Source organism: Catharus ustulatus, chromosome 2, assembly GCF_009819885.2.
Source record: "Catharus ustulatus isolate bCatUst1 chromosome 2, bCatUst1.pri.v2, whole genome shotgun sequence".
In the NCBI taxonomy this organism is placed as follows: Eukaryota; Metazoa; Chordata; class Aves; order Passeriformes; family Turdidae; genus Catharus; species Catharus ustulatus.
This window is the reverse complement of record NC_046222.1, coordinates 84,180,601-84,207,268: the sequence shown is the minus strand read 5'-3', so window position 1 is coordinate 84,207,268 and position 26,668 is coordinate 84,180,601. Positions and strand designations below refer to the sequence as shown.

Genomic DNA, 26,668 nt, shown 5'->3' with positions numbered 1-26,668 from the left:
TGGCTTATAAATTTTCCAGACACCTTGAAGCTTTTTTCTTCAGAGTTCACCAATGCTTCACTGGTCAGATGGAAACATTACCAGCTAAAAAATATTGTGTATGTGCAAGCATGACTGTACTGCCATTTCAGCACAGTACAGCTATTCTTAACTTTTACTTGTGTCCTAAGCACAGGTTCCCTTAGTCTCTGCCAGCATTCTGCAGGTGATGATTATCATGTTGTTAATCAAATCTCTTTAATTAAAAGATCAGGATTTGATTAATCTGACCCAACATAGATATCTGTAATTTAAAAGCCTACTTAAGAACTGGCTGTTTAAAGTGGGTGTCACAGTTAACAGAGAGAAATGGGCATTCTTAGGATGTAACTCATCCTTTGGCAGATGTCTCCGAAGTACACACACAGCTAAATTACTCTGATGGATTGTCTCTCTGAAAAAGGGTAACACTGCTGTCAAAAAAACATATGTTTACAGAACAATCTAATTCCTAACGAACCAGTTGGTATAGTTGACCAAATAGACCACATTTTGGACACAGAAACTCTTCCTCAGATCTAAGAGAGAAATTTAGATGTTACATACAAACGGAAAACAATATCCATTTTTCTACAGAAGCCACAGATATCAAAGAGAAAGTACCTTATGATACATTATTACCTTTTCCTGTCCTTTCTCAATACTTTCTCCGTCTTCCAGAGTTGGAAATATCTGCATTTGCCTCCTCCTCAGACAATTACAACTTCACTTCGAAACCAACACTCCTTATATTCCAGATGAACCACCCCTTTGTTTTCTCAGATGCATTAATTGATGCAAGAATAAGTGCTGGTAGCTTAGTCAGTTGTTATGTGTTCATATCTTGATGTGGGCAAGGCATCAAAGCTCCCACCACAGGGGGTATTAAGTCAATAAAGTCAGTAGAATGTAGTGAGACTCATCTCTGACCAAGTCACTTACAATCACTCAGCTTAACACTGAGCATTGTCCACACACAAATACCTCATGTTAATTTTGGGCAGGATTCAGCACACAGGTTAATGTACATATGGGTATCTGCACCTGTCCTGAAGTTAGCATACACACAGACCATGTTTCTTCTTAATTTTCTAATATTTGTTCCTCTATTTCCTTTCCATTTCTTATTTCAGGCTATGACTTCACAAGCTATGCACTGCTGAGGTTGTAGCTGGAGTACTTAGTTCATTTCTGCACTCCCTGGCACGGGATACATGGACTTGCTCGACAAAGTCCAGTGCAAGGCCACAAAGATGATCAAAGGACTGGGAGCATGAGGAGAAGCTGAAAAAAAGTGGGACTGGCCTGGAGAAGGCCAGGGGATTTTTATTAAAGAAATGCCTGAAGGGAAATGAAGAGGATGAAACCAGGCTTTTCTCAGTGGTTCCCAGCAACAGGAAAAGAAGCAATGGGCACAAACTGAAACATGGAAGGCTCCCTCTGAGGATCAGGAAACACTTTTTCACTGTGAGGTTGATTGAACACTAACACAGGTTGCCCAGGAAAGTGGTAGAGTCTCCATCCTTGGCGGTACTCAAAAGCCATCAGAATATGGTCCTGGGGCAAGCTGCTCTGGGCACCCTACCCGAGTGGGGAGGCTGGACCTGATGTTACCTTCAGTGATTCTGTGAACTGAGTACTTGCTCTTTGGTAGGTAGTTCTATCAGCAAAGGGAAATCACATCAGTTACACACAAAACAAATAGTTTTACTTAGGTAAGTACTTAAGCACAGGCAGAATTTTTAATAAGTGAGTAGTCTCACTGATATTAGCAATACTACTGATATTTATACTGTAACACCGATGTCAAATACTTCAGAAATTAACTAAATCTAACATTTAACTAACATTTATCTGAATTCACAAACAATCAGTTACAAAGAGTTAAAAAAAAAAATCACACTTTGACTAAAGTCCTACATGAGACTAAACATGGATGACTGAAGGATATCCCAACTAACTGGAGGATGAAGGACAACGCACAGCAGGACATGAATGTGGAGGTAATTGCATACATTAACAGACTCTGACCAAACATTCTCTTTCAGAAAGCACATATTTAATACTAATTCTAAGTATGTAGGAGGGATGATATTTTAAATGTAAACACTATACTGTGGGGTGAAAAAAATGCTTCTGCACTCCCTTCAAAACATTTTTTACAACAACAAAGAATTCAGCATTAATTGTTCAAAATCACTTAAAAAAATGTGAAAGAGGAAGAAAAACAACAAGAAAACCAATGATTCCTAGGTCTGATCAGATATTAACTACATAATGCTATTTTTAAGACAAGAACTAAACCAATCAATGTCTGGTTTAATTATTTTGCTCCCCAGAGGAATCACATTTTATCCTATAAATGCCAATTCCAAAGGACATGAATTCACTATACAATAACACCTCAGCTGAAGGAATAGCTAACAGAAAGAATGGATAAAGTTCTTAACAAATAGAACTCAAAAATACAATCCAAGTACACTTGGGATCATTTAACAGCAGATAACTGTAGTCTGAAGAAAACTAAGTTATCCACTTCAAAATTATGAATAGTAACTAATGTACTCAAAAAACCAGAACTGAAATTAAACATGCACTCAACACTGTCTGAACTTTCTATCTTAATCTTACGCTATTAAAATACAAGCTCTAAATTACAGTTTCGGTACATCTTCTAATATCTAGATATAAAAAGCACAACTTTTCGTACACTCTGAGAAAAGCAAGTTCCAGTGTAGCACAGTAACAATGCAGAAAATTGTTGTTCAGCTTAGTGAAATTTCCAAGTCAAGCAGGGTTTTAGAAACTTCTCAATTCCAGTTTCCTAAGGTTTGAACTGAACTTTACACAAATTCAAGGCAGCTCAGGAGAGACTTGGTGGGTTCCAGATCTTGAACTTTATGCAGTGCAGGTCATCTTGCAAACAAATAAAAAACCAACACAAGGTAAGAAGAAAGGCTACAACACTAAAATCACAGAAAGGGCCTGAAAGACACTTTCCCCCCATGAAATATTGCCCTAAGCTACTCAGAAAAACCCATGACGTGATCTGTCTGATGACAACACTATTCTAGAAAGTGGAGGGAACTGCATGTCTTCTGCTGGTCACCAACCTCAGTTTACTTCTTTAAGTAGGTGAGCTCTAGCAAGGTAAAATGTAAAGTGGGAATCCAAGAGATTTTAAAGGGGTGGTAAAAAAAGGGAGAGATGTATACATCCAATGAAACATGAATACCACTTCCTAAGGTGTTTTAAATATTTTAAAGAAAAAAATAGTGAAGAAACTGTGTCAAGCCCTCACTAAATGGAGTGATATGCACTACATGGAAGCACTTCTGTAAATAATTACTGAAAGAATTTTGGGCACCTCTAATATGTTTCCTAATTTTATGACACAAACCCCAAAAAACTCTTGTGATAAGAAACAAATTTGGTCTGCATGTGCTAGACAACATATATTCCTGGCAAAATAAATCACAAGAAACTGAATTAGTCTTATCAATCATAAGAACATTACAAATTACTGATTACATCAGATTTGTGAATTTCTCTACAGTCTACTTCTTAAATTCTCTATTCCTTATACATAAGCATCATGTATTTAAACAACGTTTTATACCAGCAACTGACATACCAAAAGTACAATAAATGATTGTCCAGTTTCATGTGGACAGTAAAGAAACTGCCTTTAAGAGTGTATTCCTGCGCTTGTTCAAAATTAGATCTAGCAAGATATACCTTATTACAAAGACAGACCTTTTGTATTCCAATAACAAAACACGAGTTGCAATTTCTGCACCTGAGAAAAAATTCACCATCAAAACTACAAATTGTCAAAAATTCCCTATCACCAGGCACATTACATCAATAACTACCTGTGCACATAGACTCATACACGTCTGTAATGTTTACATCACTCAAAACCACTGAAAAGAAGAACTCAAGTCAGTACAGTTCTCAGTACCTCTACACCCTACCTAGAATTCACAAGAAAGTCTAATGATACTTGCAAGGATGTAACTGGAAAGTCAGATCTCATGTAGTCATGTTCAAATATAGACTGTGAGAATTCAAATAAACCTAAACCAGGAACACAGTGAAGACAAAGGGGAAACTGACAACAACTCAGAAATTGTGCCAGCACCAACCATTTTAATATTCAACATAAGAAGAAGAGCAACAAAAGCTAAATTACAGAACAGCATCATAATACACTCAATATGAGTGTTTAAGTGATCTTCAGTGATAAAAATACAGTAAAGTGTCTACCAGGCAATGAACTAGTGACTAAATATTGCACCTATCTGCCTTGGTGTTCATGCACTTACTCATCCTTTTTGTACGAATACCTGAAAAATTGAGTCCACAAAGACTAAGGTAGGAAGTTAGAAAAATATCAAGAGTAGTAAGAATAGTAAGTGGTAAGAATTACGTAACAGGTTGTCAGAATTACTTAACATTAATTTTATTCCTGTAATTGTACATATACATGTTATTGACTAACTATACTTGTAGTGTAGCTGGCTGAAAGGCACCTTTACAGTGTTGCATATCCTTCTTCAGATCATTCTATGTACTGTGAAACTTTATTCCTTTATCAAGTTTTCTCAAAAGATGCTGAATTATAATTTCTAACAGAGGAGAAAAAGAGAGTGTCTTAATCACAGAAGCATGGCAGATATGCTATGCAAAAAAAGTGGCTGAAAATCTTAACATGAATTTCTATTCAAATTGCAGAATTTATTACAAAGTAGTGGAATGTAGCCCTCTGCTTGCTGCAGAAAAAAATTGAGACTGAAAACACATCATCATTGATAAGACTTAATTCCTGTTGACTGAAGCAATATGAAAACTTGAAATAATTCTTTAGCCTCTCTGTGATACAGAGGTAACTCAATTTAATTCTACAGATTTATACCCAAGTAAAACATACTGTCAACCTGAAATTAAAAAGAAAAGCTAATTTATAAAAAAGGTTATTAAGAAAGTTGAGCAAGTTCCATTACATAGAAGAATAAAAGTTTATATTAAGAAGGAATTAAAATATGAACTGCATAATGTATTATGAAAAAAAGAAGAGCTACTCCTTATATGTCTGTATAATCAAGTATACACAGAGCTTCTGCCATCAGGAAAGAGGGAGATAAAATGCCTTTCCATTTCTTTCTTTTCCTTCCCTCTCTAATGAACACCTGTTTGAAAGGAAGGGCTATTAAAAGAGACAGCAGTGTAACAGGAAGGGTAGTGCATTTGGAGGAAGTCACGATCCTTCAGTGGGCACAGAGGCTTGGGCTGATTTCCAGGGCAGACAGATTCTGGTTTGTTAGTTGCACTGCTTTCACCGGTATTTATAGCAAGATCAAATCATGAACAGACGTCACTGTTTGCCGCTCCACCACCCCTGTTATTAGTTATCCTAGAAACTCACAGAATATTTTGCAACAGTCAATGCAAACGGTAAGAGACCAAACTACTGAGTTGTAGCAGCATTGCCCTCTGAGCTCAACCCAAACTTGAATTAGTAGGTTTTATACAGCAAGGGCATAATTTGACTTCTTGAGACTGCATCAATTTAGTAATGGCTCGCTTGGAAGTGGTGGCACTCCCACTGTTGAAAAAGGTTACAATGTTTTGTAGCTCAGTCTGAGCTCCTAATTTCTAAGTTTGTAAAATTTTAAAATAAGCTTATTAGTATCTAACAATCTGAAAGATTTAGCACAATCTGTTTCAGCACTAAGTGCCCTAGTATCAAGAACAGTTAGAAAGGAAAAAGACAGATCACACCTCCTTTATCTGACTGGTGCGATGAACGTGATTTTGTGCTCTTTCTGCCATTGTCATAGTGAGAAACAGCTTTATTACAGATCTCCTAGGAGAATAGCAAAGCATGAAAAACCCTCACAGCAAAGTTATTAAAACCTGTGAATCAAAGCTTGAGGTTTGCTGCAAACTGAAAAAACAAACCCCAACCTGAGATACACATTTCTACCATTTCCTCAATAATCTCATTTATAGTTGTGGGTGTACAGCTATATCCATGGCAACAAAATTTATCTTATGCAGGGAACAGTGGCACCCTGAAAATATTAACCACCAATTTTGTCGTCTGTCACTTTATCACCCGCTAGTCAGTGCTTTATATATTTGGAAGTTGAAGAGGAAAACTTTCTAGTTACCAACACAAAATGTTACTTAGTAATTTCTGTTCAACTCTAAATATACTGTGCTTATCACATACATAACAGTGTTTAAAGCAACACATGATTTTTATAACAGTAAGACTTACCAATCCACTTAAGGCTAAAATCCAGATGTAGGAACCAGAGGTTAAGAGCTAGAAGACAAAAGCAGTGTTTTACATTTTTATTTTGCAAAATTGTTGCTCTATGAACCACTAAGTTGCAATTTGATATGGGTTATGCACTCATCATGACAATGGGAGACATCAGACTTTTACCTCTGTTAAAATTCAGTTTCACATTAAAAAAAAAAAAGTATTCCAGAAGTAGCAAGTGGAAAAAACACAGGGATCCAACAATTGTTCTCCTTGTACAGAACAATACATTTTATTTTCATATAGCTTACTAAGTATAACAGGATGTCAGTTATAGGCTGCACCAGAAAAACAGGTCTGAAAGACAGACTGAAGCAAAGGAAATGACTCAGCAGCAACAGGAGAAGAGTTCCAAGCAGGCAGGCACTCCAAGTGAAGCTCTCAGACATGCAGTCACAGAAAAAGCATGAGCACCAAAATTAAAGAGATAAAGTTCTTACCTACTGATATATTTGCTGACATGAAATCACAGAAATAAGTTGGAGCAAATTTAAAAAAAAATCCTGATAATCCAACATGGCATCCCATAATTTCTAGCAAAGTATGTGACTAATCACCTGGAGAAGGTTATTACCAACTGGAAAAATGGACTGAAAATGGTTACTAAAATCTTTCGCATGATGCTGACTGAATTATGAGAACACCTTCCCTCTAGAGGTTCTGACTACGGAAAGAGTGACTTGAGATAAGGGCAGAATTTACAAAGCAGAAGGCAAATGAGTCTTTCCCCAGCTTCTATGATGGCAGCAACTGTGAGTGCTCAGCAGGGAGAGATCCTGCAGATATGCAGGGGTCAGTGACAGCACTGATCTGCACTGGAGGTGCTGCACGTACAAAAGCAAAAGGTGAAAGCCACGATGGAAAACAGGCCACACGATATCATGGCTTTCCCAAAGACTGTAATAATAGCGAAATTAATGGGTTCAGAAGAGGGGAAACAAGATTTCTGAAAGATCAAGAAAATAAGGTGCTGAAGCAGAAAGTGATGAAAACCAAACACTGAACAGGAAAGAGGATGAATGAAATGTTCATGTGAAGCACAAGTCAATATTCTGAAATGGACTACTTATTCTAAAATACTCTTTACCACATTTCAAATAACTATGGTGTTTTCCCCATTGCTAATGCCAGAGCTACTTTTAACCCCTAGAACATATAGAAGTGAACCTAATTTTCATAAATTTGCACCTCTCCTATTTCATAATTTCAGGTTGTGACATAAGTGTCCATTCATTTCTAGGTTGTTGGGTTTTGGGGTTTTTTAAATTGTTTTTTTGAATAATTACTGGCTTTCTATACCAAGATATTTTTCCAGTCATATTTCACAGAATACTACATGATGTTGCTGTGCTCTGTGTTATGTGTAAGAATCAAAATTCATAGACAAACAGAAGTACTAACTACTACACTATTAGTTTATTAAAAGATGAACAAGCAAGTACATACCATACCTGTAAACCCAGTATGTAGACCAGAGACTTGTTTGTGATAGAAAAATGGCCCAATACTTGTGTCACCTGCACTCTTGGAATGGAGGAATAAAACGGAACAAACAGCGCAAACACAGGACCCAAGCTGCAAAAAGAAAGACACTGATGGTTATAAGAATCATACTAGCAATAGTAGTGTCAAACTATCAAAGGAGTTAATTTTAAGTACATAACAATCAAAATGCTACACCACCTTGCAAATAAAGGTCTTCCTTGGGAACCAACACTAGATAACTTGCGACATTCTAGGTAACAGATTCATTAGCAAACAAGAACAAGTGACAAAAATTATTTTATTTCCAAACGTGTAGGACTGGAGGCAGAAGACAAGGCAGGATATTTAACCTTATAGCAGATTCTTTCCATAAAGCACAGCATACACAAGAACATCAGTAATCTCCTGCATCAGAACAAAGTAAGATTCAAATGGACAAATGGTAAGGATTTTACCTTTCCCAAAAGATTAAGAAAACCACTTCACTTATGAAGGTAAGCTCCTGCTATTTACCCAGACTTAAGGTGTTGGAGGATTGCCAATAGAATACAGTATCTAAGATGGGAATACTGACAGTTTGACTTAACTTCACTTTGCCAGTGACTCCCATGGCCCTACAAATAAAAATTCCTTCTGGGTCCCCATCTTGATCACAACACAAGATGTTTTTTAAGTTTTTAAACCATCACTGGAAGGATGTTCATAGAACCTAAGACTTCAAGCACTTTTTACAGAGACCGGATGCATAGATTGATGTTGTGAAAATGAACTAATGTACTTCATTCAGACTCTCAATTTTGCATATAATCCTTTTTACACAAACAAAATACACCTGTATAAACACACACAACACATTCTTGGAATAAACTGAAATTATTTAAGTTGTAAGAGTTAAAGAGCTAAAAGAAAGCAACATACAAAAATTATTCTTCATCTGAACCTATTCCATTATAGACAATATTCACTGAATAAATCAGGTTTTATAAATGAAGATAGAAGAAAAACAAAGAAAAAATATATTTTCTCTTCTTAGAAGAGTAATTTTAAATTATTTCCTTGTAACCTGACCAAATTGACTGAGAGAATACCACAATCATGGCATGCTTTTCAGGTTTTATTGATCCTGTGATAAACTGTGACTCAAACACAGATTTCACATGCAAGAGTGCATTCAATCATAAGATGGGAAAGTACAAAAAGGAATTTCCCAAGATTGCAAGTGCATTTTTAAAAGAGATTAGAGAATGCTAAAAAGTTCCCTAAATGTTAGTATTCACCATTTATGTCAACAGAGACCACAGAAATCACCACCCCAGTCCAGAGTACTGATCAGCTTAATTCAAAGCCCAGTGTCTGACACTGCTCAGTACCTAACAACCTAGAGGAGCTGGAGGAAACTTAGTGATGAGCCTGTTCTCCTAAAACAGTAAGTTCATAGGCACCACAGAGGTATGCTCCTAAAGGCACCAGTGTTTGTTTTTTAGACAGAGTTCACATCTAACATAAATAGGTATTACCCAAATATCCATTCAGGTATCTTTTTTTAAAATGTCCAAACTGGCGCCCTTCAAAATGCTGTGTGAAATTCATTTGTACAGGCAACTCCCCAGTGTGAAAATTCATTCCAATTATTTTAAACTTTCACCCTCAACTTTCTTTATATAATTCTGTACTTTGAAATCTTCCCTTAATATTTTTTTTGTTGCCTTCACTATTTTCAACAGTTTACTTATGCCTTTTTTAAGAATATCTATATGGGGATGCTGCTTATCTACAGCAGGTCTGTCAGGGAAGCTATTCACATAATAGCCTAAAATATGGCTGACACAGTAAAGTACAACAAAAGGATGGTTAAGGAAAATGTGGACCCACTGGTGAAAAAAGGAACCCAGTGACAAAAGACAAGAAAAAAGCCAGGGCACTGAATGTCTTTTTTGGGTCAGTTTTCATTGGTTAGTTTTGCCCTCAAACCTTGCAGTTCCTGACCCTCCTGTGGGACTGGAGCATCACCTGCTGCAAAGGAAGACATTTTGGAGGCTCTTGAGCCCACCTGATCGTACAGGAGGCAAAAGGACCAAATTGGTTGGACCCCAGGGTTCTGAGGGAGGTGGCCAATGCTACATCACTGAAAGATCTTGGGCAGGCTCTTCATGACTGGGTAATTGCAAATGTCACACCTATCTTAAAGGAGGGCAAGAGGATGATCCAGGTAGCTACAAGCCTTGCCTCTATCTTTGGGAAAGTTACAGAGCAAATTTTCTAGAAGCCATTGCCAGCTACATGGTGGACAAGGCAGCTGCTAATATCCCACGTGGATTTACGAAGAGTGACTCTGGTGCTGTGGATAAGGAAGGGGAAGATGGCAAATGTACACTCCCACTTTAGGATGGCCTTTGACCTGGTTTCCTCTTCAGCCCTAAAGAAAAGCAGGTAAGATATTCACTGTATAAGCAGATCTGAGGGAATCTGGCTGCACTCTTGGACTCAAAGGGCTCTGATCAACAGCACTAACTTTAATGGCAACCACTTACTAGCAGTTTCCCTTAGGGATCCACACTGGGATGAACATTTTATTGTCTTTATTAAACAACCTGGATGACAGGACAGAGTGCACTCCCAACAAGTGAGTGAAATCAAATCGGAGGAAGCAGTCAATACTTTGGAGAGCAGGACCACATTCAGCTATTCTTTGACGGACTTAAGAAATGGGCTGACATTAGGAATGTTATGGACTTCAACAGAAGCAACTCTGGAGTCTTCCATCTGGGTTGGAACAACTTTGTGCAGTGGCATGGAGTGGCTAAAAAACAGATTTGCAGACAAGGAGCTGGAAGATCCTTTGAGTATTAGTCAGCCTTTGAGTATCTCTTTATCCTTGCGGGACAGGTCCATCACATACAGGGCAGCACTAGCAATGTGTTATAATCAGGCCAAGAGAAGTTATTGCTCAGCACTTCTGAGCCTGAACCTAAATCATTGTGTCCATTTTTGGGCTTCATGGTTCAAGAAAGATATTAATGTGGAGCAAGTTCAGCTGGGATAATGATGGTCTAGTATTTTACCAGGTTGCCCAGAGCTACAGTCTCCATCCTTAGAGATACAGACTGGACACACAGCCCAAAAGAACCCATTCTCGTTGGACAAGTTTCAAACCCACGATTGCCAGAGATCATGTCAAACCTCAGCTACCCTATAGTTCCATAAATAATCAAAGCCTTACTCCTGAAGCTCATGATCACTGGAGGAGTTTCTGTTCCTGAATTTCACTGGACAGGTACAAACACCCATCCATATACTGTAAAAAAAAAGGAACTGGCTCTTAACTCTTTTAGTTATGCTAATTAGTTGTTTGGTAGCACGTATCACATTCAATATCTACAAGGGGAAAATATATTCTTATTGAAGGACTACTTCAGTGTTTTCTTTTCCTTCACTTCTTTCGTATCCTCTTGTTTTTGCTTTCCCTCTCATCTCCTTTCCTGTGCTTTCTCTCCTTTGCCCCAGTCCTTTGCTCATTTAACTATGAGAATATCATGAACATCTTTTCATGCGCCATGATTAATTTCTACTAGAAATCTGTGATGTCTGTGTGCAAAGGGCTATAGACTCAAGCATATTCTGACTCTGAACTGAGTTTTTGCCCACTTCATGTTTAGGAAGTTAATTTTAGTCATGTGGGTTAGAAAATGATTTTTTCCAACACACCAGAAAACTCTAAAACCTGAAAACTGAATTCTGGAGTTTGAACATTACACATGGATACCATGTCCAATGTACTGTAGTAACTGTCTCTGCAGTAATTATCCTCATTTTGAAGAGTATCTTAAATTTCAACATTTGAAGTGCAACAGAAACACAGTTACCAGATGGAAACATTCTACATCATATGAATTGATGAGATTGGTTTTGTACAAAGAAAAAAAAAAGACATACAGAAACAATGCCCTTTAAAAAAGTAAATCAGAGATGCAAAAATTACTGTCAGAGAAGAAAAAATCAGGGGTGGGTACATCTTATAAGAGAAATGCACTACTAAAAGTCTAAAATAGTGACTATTAAATGCAGATTAAAATAAAACATTAGCACTAGCAAATATATGCACAAAACAGAGGAAAAAAGGTTCTAAAATGCATGAACAAAGGGTTAGAAAACTAAATAAGTGTAGCTTCTGCAAAAATACTTGCTGTTGTCAATAAAAGTTCTGTGGGATTAAGTTTGCAGAAATAACCTATTTTATTCAGAGTGACTCACTACACTTACTAACTGCGGTGCTGTGTTTTTCTTCATTTAAGTTCTTCAAAAAACCATTAAACTGACAAATTCCCAACCACGTATTTTTGAGGGGACTAAAAATATCATGCATAAAAAACAGCTGCAGATAATACAAGCACGCAAACAGTGCACTTGCAATTCAAGTTACTAAGTTATTTCAGCGACCTGTGTTCCTACAGTCAGTCCAAACACTGCCATATTACACTTAAGGAGCCACCCTTTATTCTGGACATGCTAAATATTCACAGTAACATTCCTTAAAATTAAGTAACTCTGTGGAACGTGACCACCCTTGATGATGGTGTTGCTCTACCTGCTGGAGCTCTGGACTTAAAGGATCCACCTACTGTATCCAACCCTTTCACTACACATGAGCAGGACACCCCATTGCCTGAGATCTCTCAATAGCAGCAAAAGCATTAGGCTCTGTTACCCATTAGGCTCTGTTACTCTGTTACTAGCTAAGACCAATATTTCACAGGAAAGTAGCAAGAATGCAGAGAAAAATTTTAAAATGTATCTGGAGGTGAAAAGAAAGGTTCCTCCTGTCCATGGATATCTCTGCAGAATCTGTGCAACGTGCAGCTCTTTAAAATTTGAGACTAACCATCTAATCAACACTTTACAATGCCCTCATGAAGGCAGAAGTTAGACACCTATCCTCAAGCAAGTTTTAGTTGTTTATGCCAAGACTATCCAACAATATATTTTGTAACCTCCTTGGTTCCATGTTACTCACCTTGCCTGCCAAAAGCTGAACAGTATTTGCTCATATATGGTAAACACAAATGTATGTCTGCACATATATGGTAAACACAAACACCTTCTGACATCACACAGCAATTTTTAAATTTACATGTTCAAATACTGGAACAGTCAAACAGATATTGGATCAATAGCAGCTGTATCAGAACAGAAAACAAACAGCTAGAAGGCTAAACATTGAAAGAATGCAACTTGTACCATTTAGCTCAAGCAATTAGCATCACATCATGCTAGGCTGGATTGGTAGCTAATATACCAGTGTGACTCAAAGGGTACAATCTAGTACTGTATCTTAATCAAAGGAAGGCAATATTTTATCAGATCAAAGCAGGAAATACATACTGGTGTTATTTTACAATGGTAACACAATTCTGAAACAAATATTTTCTTTAGTAAGAAGCTAGGATACTAATGTCAGCCCTTGAGCAAAGACATGTCTGCTATCTCAAAATTTCCTATTTCTATGACATATTTTGTGTGCTGGACAGGGAACCACGTTGTGGTATTACTTTGCGTACATATGAGCAAGTTCCCCATGCAATTTCCCTTTAAACAGTCCTGAATTCTCATTACTTCATTTAAAGTGATTTTACCCTCTGATGAAGCTGAATAATAAAAATAAATATTCAAAAACAAGTAAGGAAAAAATGCAGAATAAGACTGGTAAGTTTTTCCAAAGACTTTATGAATGTGATGTTAGAAGATGAATGCTCCATTAAGACTGAGGAGCTGAAAGCCCCGACAGAGCCCTTCAGCTCTTTGGCATCTAAGAGGAATCAAGTCATGTGTACAGTGGGAGTTCAACACCGGAAAAATCAGTGCACAGTGTCAACCAAGTGCTCCAAGTAGGTACAAAAGTAGTTCAAAAGGTTCTATGCTCTGCTATAGCAAAAACATTTCCTACAATACAAAGTACAGTAATTTCATGACCATAAGGCGCACCGGACTATAAGGCGCACCCCCTGCGAGTCGGAAAAATTTGCAACTTTGCAGATCAGATTAGGCGCACCCGACTATAAGGTGCACTTTTTTTTTGCAGCGAGTCTCCGCCCCCAGCCCCCTCCGCACGGTTGCTGGCTGAGGCCCCACCTCAATCCGGCAGCCATTGGCCCCCGGGCCCGCCTGTACCTCGCAGGGGCGGCGCCACGAGCCACCGGGCCCGCCTGGACCCGGCAGCCATGGGTCCCCGGGCCTGCCTGGACCCAACAGGGGTGGCTCGCAGGCCCTCAGGCCCACCTCCACCTGGCAGGAGCGGTGCCGCGGGCCTGCCTGGCCTGCCTCCACCCGGCTGCCGCGGCACTGCCGGCTCCCCCCGCGGCTCACGGTTCACACTTCCGGGGTGGCAAATGTTGCAACTTTGTACATCATATAAGGCGCACCAGACTATAAGGTGCACTTCCAGTTTTGGGGGAAAATTTTAGTCAAAAGGGTGTGCCTTATAGTCGTGAAATTACTGTAACTTTACCATTTGAACTGCATTTACTTGAGGCTTTCTGATGAGACGGATGTGCTAGTAGAGATCCTATCTCTCTGCACACCTTCACCACTACAACGTCAACTAACACCTGTACTGTGAACACAGCCCCAACATTTCCAAAGAGGCATCCTACACTCTCCATGGGTTGGAACTGCCAAAAATAGCCTTATCGGGCCTTGTTGGTTGTTTAAAATCATGCCACTAAATGAGATCATGAAATAGTCCTTTGCAGTCATGAATGATTTGTATCAGTTTTTGGGGAAAATCCCAGGTAATTCTTAACCACAGCCTCTAACAGCATATGAAAGGATTTTCCATCTGTCTCTGATCGCCAAAATCCTCTTAACAAACACACAATTTAACTCTTACATTTAAAGTTCTTCACTCAGAAACAAAGTTATTTCAGGTACAAATGGGTTAACGCACAATTTGACACCACACGCCTTTCCTACTCCCTAGCCACTCATTCTTGTCAATATTATTTTAGGGGAATCAGATTTGTGTTTTAGAATATTTTTATCCTTCATCTATTTACATTATTATTATTATTACTGCTTAAAATGTAATAAACAGCTTACAAAGGCAGACATTCTTACTAATTTCTCAAAGTCCCAGAGTTCTTTAACTCCCTCATGTATTTTTGAAAGGCATTTTTGTAAATCCTCATCATTACAGTACTAAAACTGTGCTGGGAAATGTCCACAGGCGTTTGAGACATCTGCTTTAATGCTGCATCTCAGTATGTCTCAGTTTTGAGGTTTCCTTGTGCTGTATCAGATCTCGTCGGTAAGAAGAAGTTCTAAAGCATGTACTGATTACAGAGCTCTTTGCTGGAAATTAAGGTATTTTTAAATGAGATGTATATAAACAAAGTTTTTCACATATGAGAGGGATTTTAGTTGGTCAACAGTTAGTCAAGTAAACCTCTGGGTAAAGTCCCTTCTGCGAAAGTCAGTAGTGCGTAACTTCAGGGGGAGGTAGAAGCGTTGTTTCTAATTACTCTCTTTGAGCAGACTAATTGCAAAAGGATCAAAAATAGATGCTTTCACATCCCATAAAACAGTAGGCAGCAAATCAAGACCGACATACAGTCAGGGCTGGTTTTTTTTAAGCACTTGAAAAAAACCCTACCCCTCCCACAAAAGACTCACGTAATCACTCTTGAGAACAATGTGCAAGAGTAAACCTCCACAGTCAAGCCATCCTGTTAATGCCCTTAACTGCTCAGAGGAGCCAAGAAGCTACAGAGATGTAAGTACAGAAAATAACTAACTTTTTACTTTTTTTTTTGCCACTGAGCAATAGCAAACAATTCCAGAAATATTTCCTTTTTGCATTATACTAGATATTTTCATGTGGTAGTAAGGATAAATGGTCTTTGTATGGGAAAGGCCCATGGAAGATATTCTTTGCTATTTTATATTCTCCTATTAATATGCTGCTAGTTAGTTTCCACTTAAAGAATCTGTTGATCTACAGCATCAACAAGTTATTACAACTCCTTTCTTATAGTACAGCCTTCTGACAATCACAGGGAAACACTTAATACTGCCTTAACTTAGACAATTTTTTAGTAACACTAATTAAATTATACTAATACAGAAAAAACTACTGGGGAAGTAGTAAGGGAAGCATTGAAGCTCTAAAGTCACTGAACCTCACAGAATAATAGTAAGAGAGAGCCTTAAAACAAACCCATAATGTGGTTGTGAATGCATAGCTCGCCTCTATCATATGAGTTCCTTGTCTATGAAAACAGCCTTTATTATCAGCTTGAAAATCCCTCCCTCTTCTCATGTCTGAACATTGCAACAGAGCATTTTAAGAATTCAAAGCTTTATGAGCTAATTCCTCTTTTAACTTCTAGTGCACATTTCTTTCAAGGTTTTTAGAAGGCATTCTTCTTCTGAATTACCATGACCAAACATCTTTTTTCTTATTACTGACCCTTGTGCCACAAAACTGAAGAAATATTACAAGTGGTATGATTTTTATACACCTTGCCAATTTAAAAGGATACATTTTTCCTATTATACTGGTAAAACAAGATAGACTGTTCAACAGACAATAATTCAACTCCCATTTATCTTAAAAAATAAGACAGAGCATGTTCTGTACCTTTGAGCACAGAATAGAAGAGATCTGTCTTACATTTTCATGGCTGTTCCCAAAGAGACAAGGGGATTGAAAATTTACCTGACAATTAGTCTTTAAGAGCTCAAATCTCATTCCTTTCTGGTCAAAGGAAGCATGCATAATAATAAACAATACAGAAGATGTAGTCTGAAGCTGTAAACCCTAACATTAAATACTATACCTGTACGGGTTTCATATAACTCAGAAAAAACCTCCCAAACTCAAAAAGGTGTGCATGTTTTCTAGTACTAAAATACAAATCCTCATTTGACTACTTTTTTTCTTCTGTTAGCAAGAAGGCAATTTGCATTGACTCACAATTTTATTTTGCTTGTTTGCTCTAGTTTTAGGCTCTCTCCTTATTATATTCAGTATACTTAAGCAATAAACTGAAGGGAAGTTAATCACCTTAGAATCAGCACAGTTCTTCATATTATCATGTGTTTTTGGCAGAGATTATTTATATTAGATAGCTCTTACACTTCTTGTAGAACAGACCATCCTTGTAAAGACAGATTCAACAGATAAGAGCAGGGTGTACCCTTCAAATTACTTTCACATTTTCTTTAACTAGTTATGCAGCCCTTCAACTCAACTTCTTTTATTTCCATCTCACTTAGTGTAGTTTCTATTATGTTTTAGCACCAAATATAACTGTCATACAAGAACTGTCATGCAAAATCTATAGTAACAGACAAAAGCGGGACCATAAAGATCCCACAGTCCTGTTCACTTGTATATTCAGAATATTCTAATTCTTTAGAGCCACTGTTAAGACAATTTAATTAATGAAATACATATTTGGGATTCTCTGATGTATGCATTACAAATTTGGGTTGACTATGCCAACAAATTTGGATCTATACCAAAAAGCAATAAAAGCACTAGCCTGGAAACCCTCTCATCAAAATTAGCTGTAGGTTGTGACCTGAGGACTCAATCTTCAGGTCATTGGGCTGACTCACCGGCCTTTAGAACACAAAACTCAATAGCTCATGAAAAAAAATTTTAAAAAGCATTAGAAGTATATGAGTGTTAAAGTGTTAGAAAGAAAGAAGAAGCTTTAGGACATGCCTGTCTCTTGCCTCAGTTTTTATTAAGCTACATGTAGTCTCCAGCTGCCAGTCCACACACCCTATTATGTACCTTATGCATATGTTCTTTGTATTTTAACAAAGCGTTCTACTATGCAACTTAGCACACACAATTTTTAATACACATAACTTAGTTGAATCAAGCCTTTTTCTCAGAGGAAACACTCTATAATAAAGATTATTCATATGGTAAAATAGAAATATAAACAGTAAATATGACTGGTCAACAGAAAAAAAATATTGAGATTAAGGAAAAAATTGAACCTACAAAAACACAGCACTGCATATTTCCCATCTTCTAATGTTTTAAAACAATGAAAGACCTACACAGATTGTGTCTATAGAGGACTGTAAGATCAGGGAACCTTTCAGGAAAGAGAAGTCTCTTTCCTGACCATTCCTTTAAAATAATTTATAAACTTTATGCAAAGAAAAACAACATTAACCCACAAAATTATTTGTTAAAGAAATATTGTCCATCCCACAGTGATTAAACCATACTATGTATACAGAGCCAGGAGAGATCTTTCTAATGAACTGCTGTGCCTTTCCAAGAATATAATTAGTATCCTTAAATTAGCAACTGGACCAGGGACAAATGGACCAGGGATTCATCTTCAAAGAATGAAAACTATGAAGAGACATAGAGAAATTACACATTAAATTACAATACACAGTAAAAGTGTTCTACATGTCCCCTGTTCTGCCAAAAAGACAGATGGTGCTCCTCAGCAAAAGCAGAAAATGAGAACAAGAAGAAATTTCATTTAACATACAGAGAGGGCTTTGTACCACTGCTTGCACACAATCCCAACCCAGGTAATCTAAGATGTAACACAGCAACTGCTGGCTCATGGTTTAGGTCTATGCTTCTTAAATGTATATTACGTAATGTATGTTAAATGTATGTTAAATGTATGTAATATTATGATACTACACGCAAAGCTCATCACACATGAACATGTCTATGAACCAGAGCTTTGGATTATACAGTACTTCCAAATTGTTCATCAAACACCTTTTGCTGTAGGATTAAACACAAAACAAATGTATAAACATAAAACAAATTACTAATGCAAATCAAATGTTCTCACACAACATGAATCTCCTACACAAGCTATTTTTCTTTCTTTAATAAGATGAGAATATTGGTTTAGAAAGACACCTGCACAGATTTCAGACATGCTATATTTTGTAAGCAGCTTGCCATCGTGCTGCAAACTTTTTCCCCAGATGGATGCTATTGCTGTGAAACATCAAGAAGCACAGAGAACAGACGAGCAGCTGCCTAGGTAACAAATCTCATAAGGTAATTGACTGAAGAAATTTGCTGGTCAGAAAGCAAACACAGTGCTAAGCCTTGAAAATGGCAAGAGAAAGAATAATATAGAACAACTTGCACTGGTTGCAAACCTGGGCATAATATATAACAGTAAAATCAATTTTAAACTCTCCCAGGCATAAGGTCCTCACAAGTCAAAGCAGAGAGCAATGGTCATGCCCTTACACTGGCGATATCCTATGACAGAATGAATCAGAGAAATACTCCTGATCACAGTGAACTTCACAAACTCTCAGTGCAATGCTACACAACTCTATCTTGCATACGTAATCCACTGAGCAAAAAAAGAAGGGATTTAGTGGTGAGTTTGCCTCCAGGCACACTAATACCAAGGGGCACCTGGAACCCCAAGTTCTGTGTGGGACACATCTGGGGTTAGAACAGACATCACAGGATTATTTCACCTTGTGGTGAAATACTTGTGAAGCTTACCTCGAATTGCCCAAACCACGAGATTGCGTAAAGAGCCTCAAGGAAAACAACAATTGCAAATTGATTTTAGAGACATTTAAGTAAGAGACACACGATTTTTTTTTAACAGGGAGGTTGACTGACCAAAGACTAGAGTACAAATGGCTGATTTACTTTCTCTTCAGTTCTCCAAGACAAACTTTGAAACTATGCTTTAAATGAAAAGTTACTAGAATTCATACCCAGTAACTAAGATAATATAATCTGAACTATACAGAAGATTACACTAAGTGAGTAAGTGGTCTGTGTCACCAAGTGTTTAGAGACTCAGAAAATGTGAAAACCTGAACAACCTTCTTTACAATACAGATACACATACAGGAATTTTCAATACTTTATACCTTAACATTTTGGCATGTATCTCTAAGCCAAAAACCTCTGGTACTGTTTCCTAAAATTATTTAATTGGTAAAGGAAATTAATATTATCTTTCTTCCAAGTATACATTTCAAAGTAGTATCATTAATAAACCTGGAAAGCCACTGGAAAGGTATTTAATCCAACAATCTAGAAGAGCAAAAGTTTTAGCAGTGCTTCTAGAGGGCAAATTCATTGTTGTGTCTGGGTTTGGGACAGTAGATGGTCATGTTCTCATGAGTTATTCAGGCATATAGCTCACTAAAACAGAGTCATGTCCAGCTTGAGGTTTGCAGCAGTAAGGATGTAACATTCTCCATTTATTCTCCAATAATACAAAACTCACAAAACATATTCAAAATGTTCTTTTTTTAGACAGACATCTGTAGAGGATGTCATATACTGTATGTATAATAAGTGGATCACTCAGGATTGCTGCCAAGAAATAAACAGTAACCTGACACAAGGAATAGGGTTTAAAAAAAACCCCAACATATCTTAATAGTCCAGACACATTTCAGGAAGAAAATATTCTTTTTAATGAAGCCCTCTCCAAGACTGCCAAGAAAATGTGAAATACCTGCTGAGGTGGAGTTCATCCAACAACAATTAGAGTTCAGAGGTGTAAAGAAGTTACCATAGCTTGGGTGATGCACATTAGGGTGGATGGTATCAACTTTATCATCTGTTTGGGCCACAAACCAGATAAAATCTCTCTCTCTCTCTTTTTTATTTTAAATAAATATATTCAGGTACTGTAGCCCTTAGGCACCTTGGTGACTCTCAAAAATGCCCATACACACCTACAGGTAGAGAAAACATTAATACTCATCTACAGCATTGTAAAAAGTGTAAAATAGTTAAAATATTTTGGGGATAACAGAGGATCAAAAAGCTTATTTTCTGCCCCTAGGGCTGACTCCAAAAGCAGGCAGAAGAGCCTGTCAAGGAGCATAGCTTGGCTACTGCACACTGCTCTGGAAGATCCATGAGCTGTGCTCCTCCAGCTTTCTCCTCATCCATTTGTGGCCAGTTTGTCCTGCCGTAGAACTTCTCCCAATATATATCCATGCTAGCCTCATGGATAGACACAAACACTGCCTCAGCGAGGACTCCTCCTCAATATAGCCACAGTTACATGTGAGGATGAACATCCCATTTTGAACAAGTTCTAAATTTATTTATTACATTAAAGATACAAGTTCATAGCACAAAATTAGGCAACATGCAATTTATGAAATTCTATTCTTGATGTAAAAAACGATATATTTTACTGAATATACAGGTTTTTCCTAAACTATAGTTCGATTTGTTTGTATAATAGATATTCTACATTTTACAACTGTTTATAGAAAGACATATGAATGGATGTGACAATTATGTGCATTATTTTTGAACCAAAACTATTACAACTTTAAAGCAAAAATAAAATTATGCACTTAATATGCTGTAGCTAGTTACTGCAATTGAACTGTTTATCACAAATCTTAGATTATCCTTTCCTAAATATGTTGACAAAATTATTTTACCTAAATTTCAAGAAAGACATTAGTAGACGAGAGACATGATGAGTGTGAACAAGAATTAGAAGCATTAAAATATGAGAAACAAAACAAAATACCTCACTGGCTCATATACAGGTTTACACAAACCCACACCATTTTATGCAAAAAGCAGTTGTCACACTTACGTAAAACAAAAGCCATCCTAAACACTTCTACATGGGAAAAGATGGAAGGAAATCACACCAGAACTATCCTCAGGGTAATAACTATTCCATTAATCAATCACCAAACACACTAACATCAAGACACCAAACACACTAACACCAAGACAGCATGAACAATACAGAATTAACTAATATCAAATTACTGACATTTTTAAATCTGCACTAGAGCCGGAGTTGTTATTTACCAGAGTAGTTCCTTTATTTGAGGCACAGGACTCCCACTTCAGATTTGACATACACTCCTGAATGCAGTACTCCCGCCTCTTGACAGACAGTACTTACCTCACTAATATCTAAGAATCAGAACACTGTACATCTTATCAGTCAAAAGTCACTCACCTGGTCTTCCCTCCTGTCTATGGAATGCAGCAAACACAGACTTAATGTATTACCTAGAAGTCAAGTTTCTTCCTTAAACAAGTAATGCAACTAATTGATATATTTTAATACACATCATCCATTGTCTGCAGGTTTACCGTTTACACAGAACCATTAATTGTGAACACCCAGAAACAAATAGAACAATCTCTTCAAATCATGAAAGAAAATACTAACCTTTTAAGGCTTTTACAAGTTAATAAAAGGATAATGAATGCTTTCTAAAATGTGGGGTTTAAGGCCCTTAAAACTGAGGCATATTTCTCAGAAAGACTTTTTGGAAGTGCGACAGGCTACAATTGCTTGTAAATATCGTGTGTTGGATGACAGATCCTCAGAAATAATACAGACATGTTAATTAAGGGTACAAAACAGACTTAAAACTCCAATTGCAACAGCTTTTATCTTCAGGCAGTATTCTTTGTTAAAACAAAAGCAATCTTGTTTTGATTGCTGTATAAATTCATATATGGTGCCTCTAAGAGGCACCCTTTTGTAGAACACCTGCCTGAGGAGTAACATGAGATGTCCCATTCTTTCTCACTTTCATGCTCACACCATACAACTGTTGGGTAACAGCAGACCTAGGAAATGTTTGCACTGCAAGCAGTATCAACAGGACAGGATTCTTTCCATTTCTGAGATTCTGCTGGATCATTTAAAAATATTTTTAAGCCCCCAAAATCACCGCCACTTTGCAATTCTTCTGTGCTACTTATGACTGTATAGAGGAAATAATTTCTAAAATCTGCCAAACTGACAAAGTGTAAAATAGCTCACCTGCACTATCTCTCTTTAGAGTCACTAAAGAGTGATTAAGGTAATAGTCTGAAGAATTTATGTATGTAACAGCTAAAGTCAATTCTTAAAACTAGAATTAAACAAGTTATTATGGATAGAAATCTATGATCTTAAAGGTCTTTTCCCATCTAAATTAATCTATAATTCTATTATCATGTCAATATGGTAAGAACGCCAAGAAAAAAAATGTTTCTCTAAACAGGTTAAAGCATCACAATGTGACCTGTTAGGAACAAAAAATCCCTTAAAATTAACTGAAACACCTTTAAAACATTTTGTCTGCTTGTCTGATCCTGAGGGATTTCATTTGATGTTTTATCATGTGGTTTCTTCAGACTCTTTTTTTACCCTCTCAGGTTGCTTTAAACAGTCTCCCACCTCCTGAGCATCTACAGGCTTCACTTTCCAAACATATTACACCACTGGTTTATTACATTGCCCCATCTGATTTTCTTTATAAGAGAAGCAGTAGGGATCAAAACAAAGACCTCAAAAGAAGGCATCTGTTGGTTTGTTTTCAGATAGAGTCTTGAAAAGTATTTCACAGCAATGAAGTTTCATTTCATTTTTTCAGTCTTATTTTGCAACAGAAGCTGTCCATTGTTACGTAGAAGCAGTTTATCTACATTTCTTACAAAATGTTCCCTTTTGCTGTTTTTTTTTCCCCTCGTGTTAGGTCTACTGAGCTTCCCGCAACAACAGTAGCTGCAGAAATGGACTCTCACACAACCTCTGAGACCAACATTTCCACCTGTGACTTATATGAGCACAAAGACACGGCACGGATATTACTGTCTGTCTTCTACGGCTCCATCTTGATTCTCGGGGTGCTTGGAAACACCATTGCCCTCACCGTCATTTTTAAAAACAGAAAGAAGATCAACTCCACTACCCTCTATTCAACAAATCTCGTCTTCTCTGATCTGCTGTTCTGCATTGCCTTGCCCACCAGGATAGCCTACTATGCCATGGGATTTCACTGGCCGTTTGGAGAAGCGTTGTGCAGAATCACCGCGCTCTTGTTCTACATCAACACCTACGCAGGTGTAAACTTCATGACGTGCCTGAGCATTGACAGGTTCTTCGCTGTCGTCCACCCCTTCCGATACAAGATCAGAAGGATTAAATATGCCAAGGCCATTTGTGTCTTTGTCTGGTTTCTTGTATTTAGTCAAACTTTCCCATTACTTATACAATCCATGTCACACGAAGAAAACGAAAGGACTACATGTATGGAATATCCAAACTTTGAGAAAATAGAACATCTACCATTTATACTTCTTGCTGCCTGTTTAATAGGGTACCTTATTCCCCTGGGGATTATTCTATTTTGCTATTCCCAAATCAGTTGCAAACTTTTTCAAACAGCCAAGGAAAATCCACTGACTGAAAAATCAGGGATAAACAAAAAAGCCATCAATACAATCATATTTGTAATTATAGTGTTCATCATCTGCTTTACTCCTTATCATGTTGCAATCATACAACACATGATTAAGAAACTTCAGCATGAACCCTTGTGCACTGAAAAGAAAATTTTCCAGAAGTCACTCCATTATACTGTATTTCTGATGAATTTTAACTGCTGCCTAGATCCTTTCATCTATTTCTTTGCATGCAAAGGATACAAGAGAACTGTACTGAAAATACTGAGACGACAAGTGAGTGTATCAATTTCAAGTGCTGCCAGGTCACATCATGAAGAAAGCTCACGTGATGCAGGAGAAACACAAATGACGGTACTTCCTAAATCTTCCAATGGAAAACTACCTGAAAAATAAAGTTTGTAGTACAACATAGTGGACCAAGACTAAAAATCCAGGGTCCATAGCAAAAACGGTCAGTGCTCTCCTACAGCAGTTTAAGTAAAATTCTGTTTTCTCAGGATGTCAGGGAATCAAGGAGAGATGGACTGAAAAAGATTTGTCACAGGACAGCAGGAAAACTCAGCAGTATAATCTTTTTGCTGTATCCTTTTGACTGATCTCTTATCTTTTTCAGGAAATATGCACCATTGCGAACATTCAGATTCCATGCTGCACATACATATACCTGGGTGTTACTAACTCAAACAGAGTCAAATCACAGTTTGGGAGGAGCACAAATAAAGCTTACAATTCAGATCAACTACAACCAGAACATCTGAAAATTTCAAGGCCTCTAGCTGAGCTCCAATTACAGCAACAGGTTTTGTTGGCACAGTCACACAAACAGATGAAAAATTTTGAGATAAAATGGATACAACTTCTTTGCTCATTTGACTATGACAAGCAGTCTATAGCTCTTTGGAGATGAAACTGCATTTTACAGTATTTGGAGCACAAATAACGGTTTATTGGACAATGCACATAGAAAACATTGTCAAATATAACACGTGAAAAGCTAATGAACTGTTTGGTTCTCCCCAACACTGAATATCTCCTGTATGTTAAATCACTCATCTTCACATGGTGTATTATTGCTTTACTCCTTTTCCTAAAGGACCACCTTCCTTTCTAGTGTGTATTGTAAAATGTTGCTCTCTACTCCTGTTGTATATAGATTATTTATAAACACAAATTGAAGCAAGAGACTGTAATATGAAAACTGCACAATTTCAGTTAAAAGAACAGTGATATAGTGTTCTTCAGAACTTCTGCTGAAGTCAGACATGGACACAAGACAAACCATTTTGAAACCTGAATAAATGTTCATAGTTGAAACCACCAAAAAGTAAATTAACGGATTAATTCTGATGGTGTGAGATGGCTACCTCTCTTTAAGCACTGTTTACCTGAGAGATCAATAAAATGAGAACAGCAGAATTGGCTGGGAAAGAACAATTTTTCCCATCGTGCCTTCATACAGCATATCTGGGATCCCTTTAGGCGTGCTGAAATTGGCTCAGGAAATAGACCAAATGACTTAAACACATCCTGCTGGAATCAGCTCAATACCAGCTGAGAATCCAGGATGTAAGCCCTGGGTTCCTGCTGATGTGCCCTTCCGTCACGTTTCAGTTTCCTTCCCTACTTTATTCCTGGCCCCCCTATCTTTTCTTTAGTGTTCTATCTTATGCCTTCACTGGCCAACATAACTTGATAACTCAACCAGGAGGTTGTGATGGAAAATTAAGTATTGCCTGATAATCATCAGTAAAAGATATGCCAGATGGCAGAACAAATATTATTTATTTCAGCTGTATCTCTCTGACATTGAGGTTGCACTGAAAGTCAAACAAACATATTACATTGGTCGTCTTTGCAATTCCTTCCTTCCTCACATATTGACCTCTGCCTGCCTGCAAACACGGAAGGGTCATACCTGAAGAGCAGTACGGAAACATTAAATTAACAATTACTTTTTTATGGCAAAGAAAATACAAAACCCCCTATATTTCCTACCACTTAGCCTGCCAAAATTGAGTTTCTAATTCTAAAATACTAATCCTCTCTTTTCTAATTCTAAAAGACACTATGCAGCTTCAGAAAAGCAGTGTAGGAAGAATAACTTTTATCAGAAGTTCTACTAAATTCTGTATGTTCTAATGGTTCTGTTCTTGTCAGCTTTTTAAATAAACTATTTTAAAATATTATTTAAGAATGTGTTCCTATTGAATTAAGCAAATGGTAATCAGATAAAATCACAAACAGATCACTCATGAATACCTAGAAGTGGCAGAAATAAATTATATGTATTGTTAACATCTCACTAGTACAAGTTTATTTTATTCTACTAATGTCTAGGTTTTTTTGGGTTTTAGTATGCATTTCATCTAACTCTGATTATAAAATCTTAAAGACAAGCTTTTTTTATATTTGCCTGTAAAATATAACTTAAATGTATATTAAAACACCACATACTGCAGGTAACTACACTCATCTAAGTGGAAGCAAAGTGAAGATTTCTACTGAACATCTTTCTCTATCCCCATTTTCTCACATTAGCAATTCTGTTATTTTCAATATTGGATTTTGTTTCTAAATCACATCAGCATTCCCAAACAGCTAACTTTACGTAAAAAAATTGC

The 26,668-nt window shown here is 37.2% G+C and overlaps 2 protein-coding genes across 5 annotated transcripts in view; one reads left to right on the top strand and one right to left on the bottom strand.

Annotated features, from left to right (window-relative positions):
• UBAC2 (UBA domain containing 2) overlaps positions 1–26,668 on the bottom strand; it is a 117,074-nt gene that overhangs the window by 27,329 nt on the left and 63,077 nt on the right. For all 4 annotated transcript variants that reach the window (XM_042778985.1, XM_033051307.2, XM_033051306.2 and 1 more), the window contains exons 5-6: positions 7,804–7,927; positions 6,305–6,352 (exon numbers count right to left, since the gene is read on the bottom strand). In XM_042778985.1, the coding sequence (XP_042634919.1) occupies positions 6,305–6,352; positions 7,804–7,927 (172 nt within the window). The remainder of the gene's footprint in view (positions 1–6,304; positions 6,353–7,803; positions 7,928–26,668) is intronic.
• On the top strand, positions 15,426–24,898 carry LOC116992100 (G-protein coupled receptor 183-like). Its single transcript, XM_033051305.1, has 2 exons — positions 15,426–15,602; positions 23,336–24,898. Exons 1-2 carry the CDS (start codon positions 15,562–15,564, stop codon positions 24,438–24,440), a joined length of 1,146 nt encoding a protein of 381 aa, XP_032907196.1. The 5' UTR covers positions 15,426–15,561; the 3' UTR covers positions 24,441–24,898.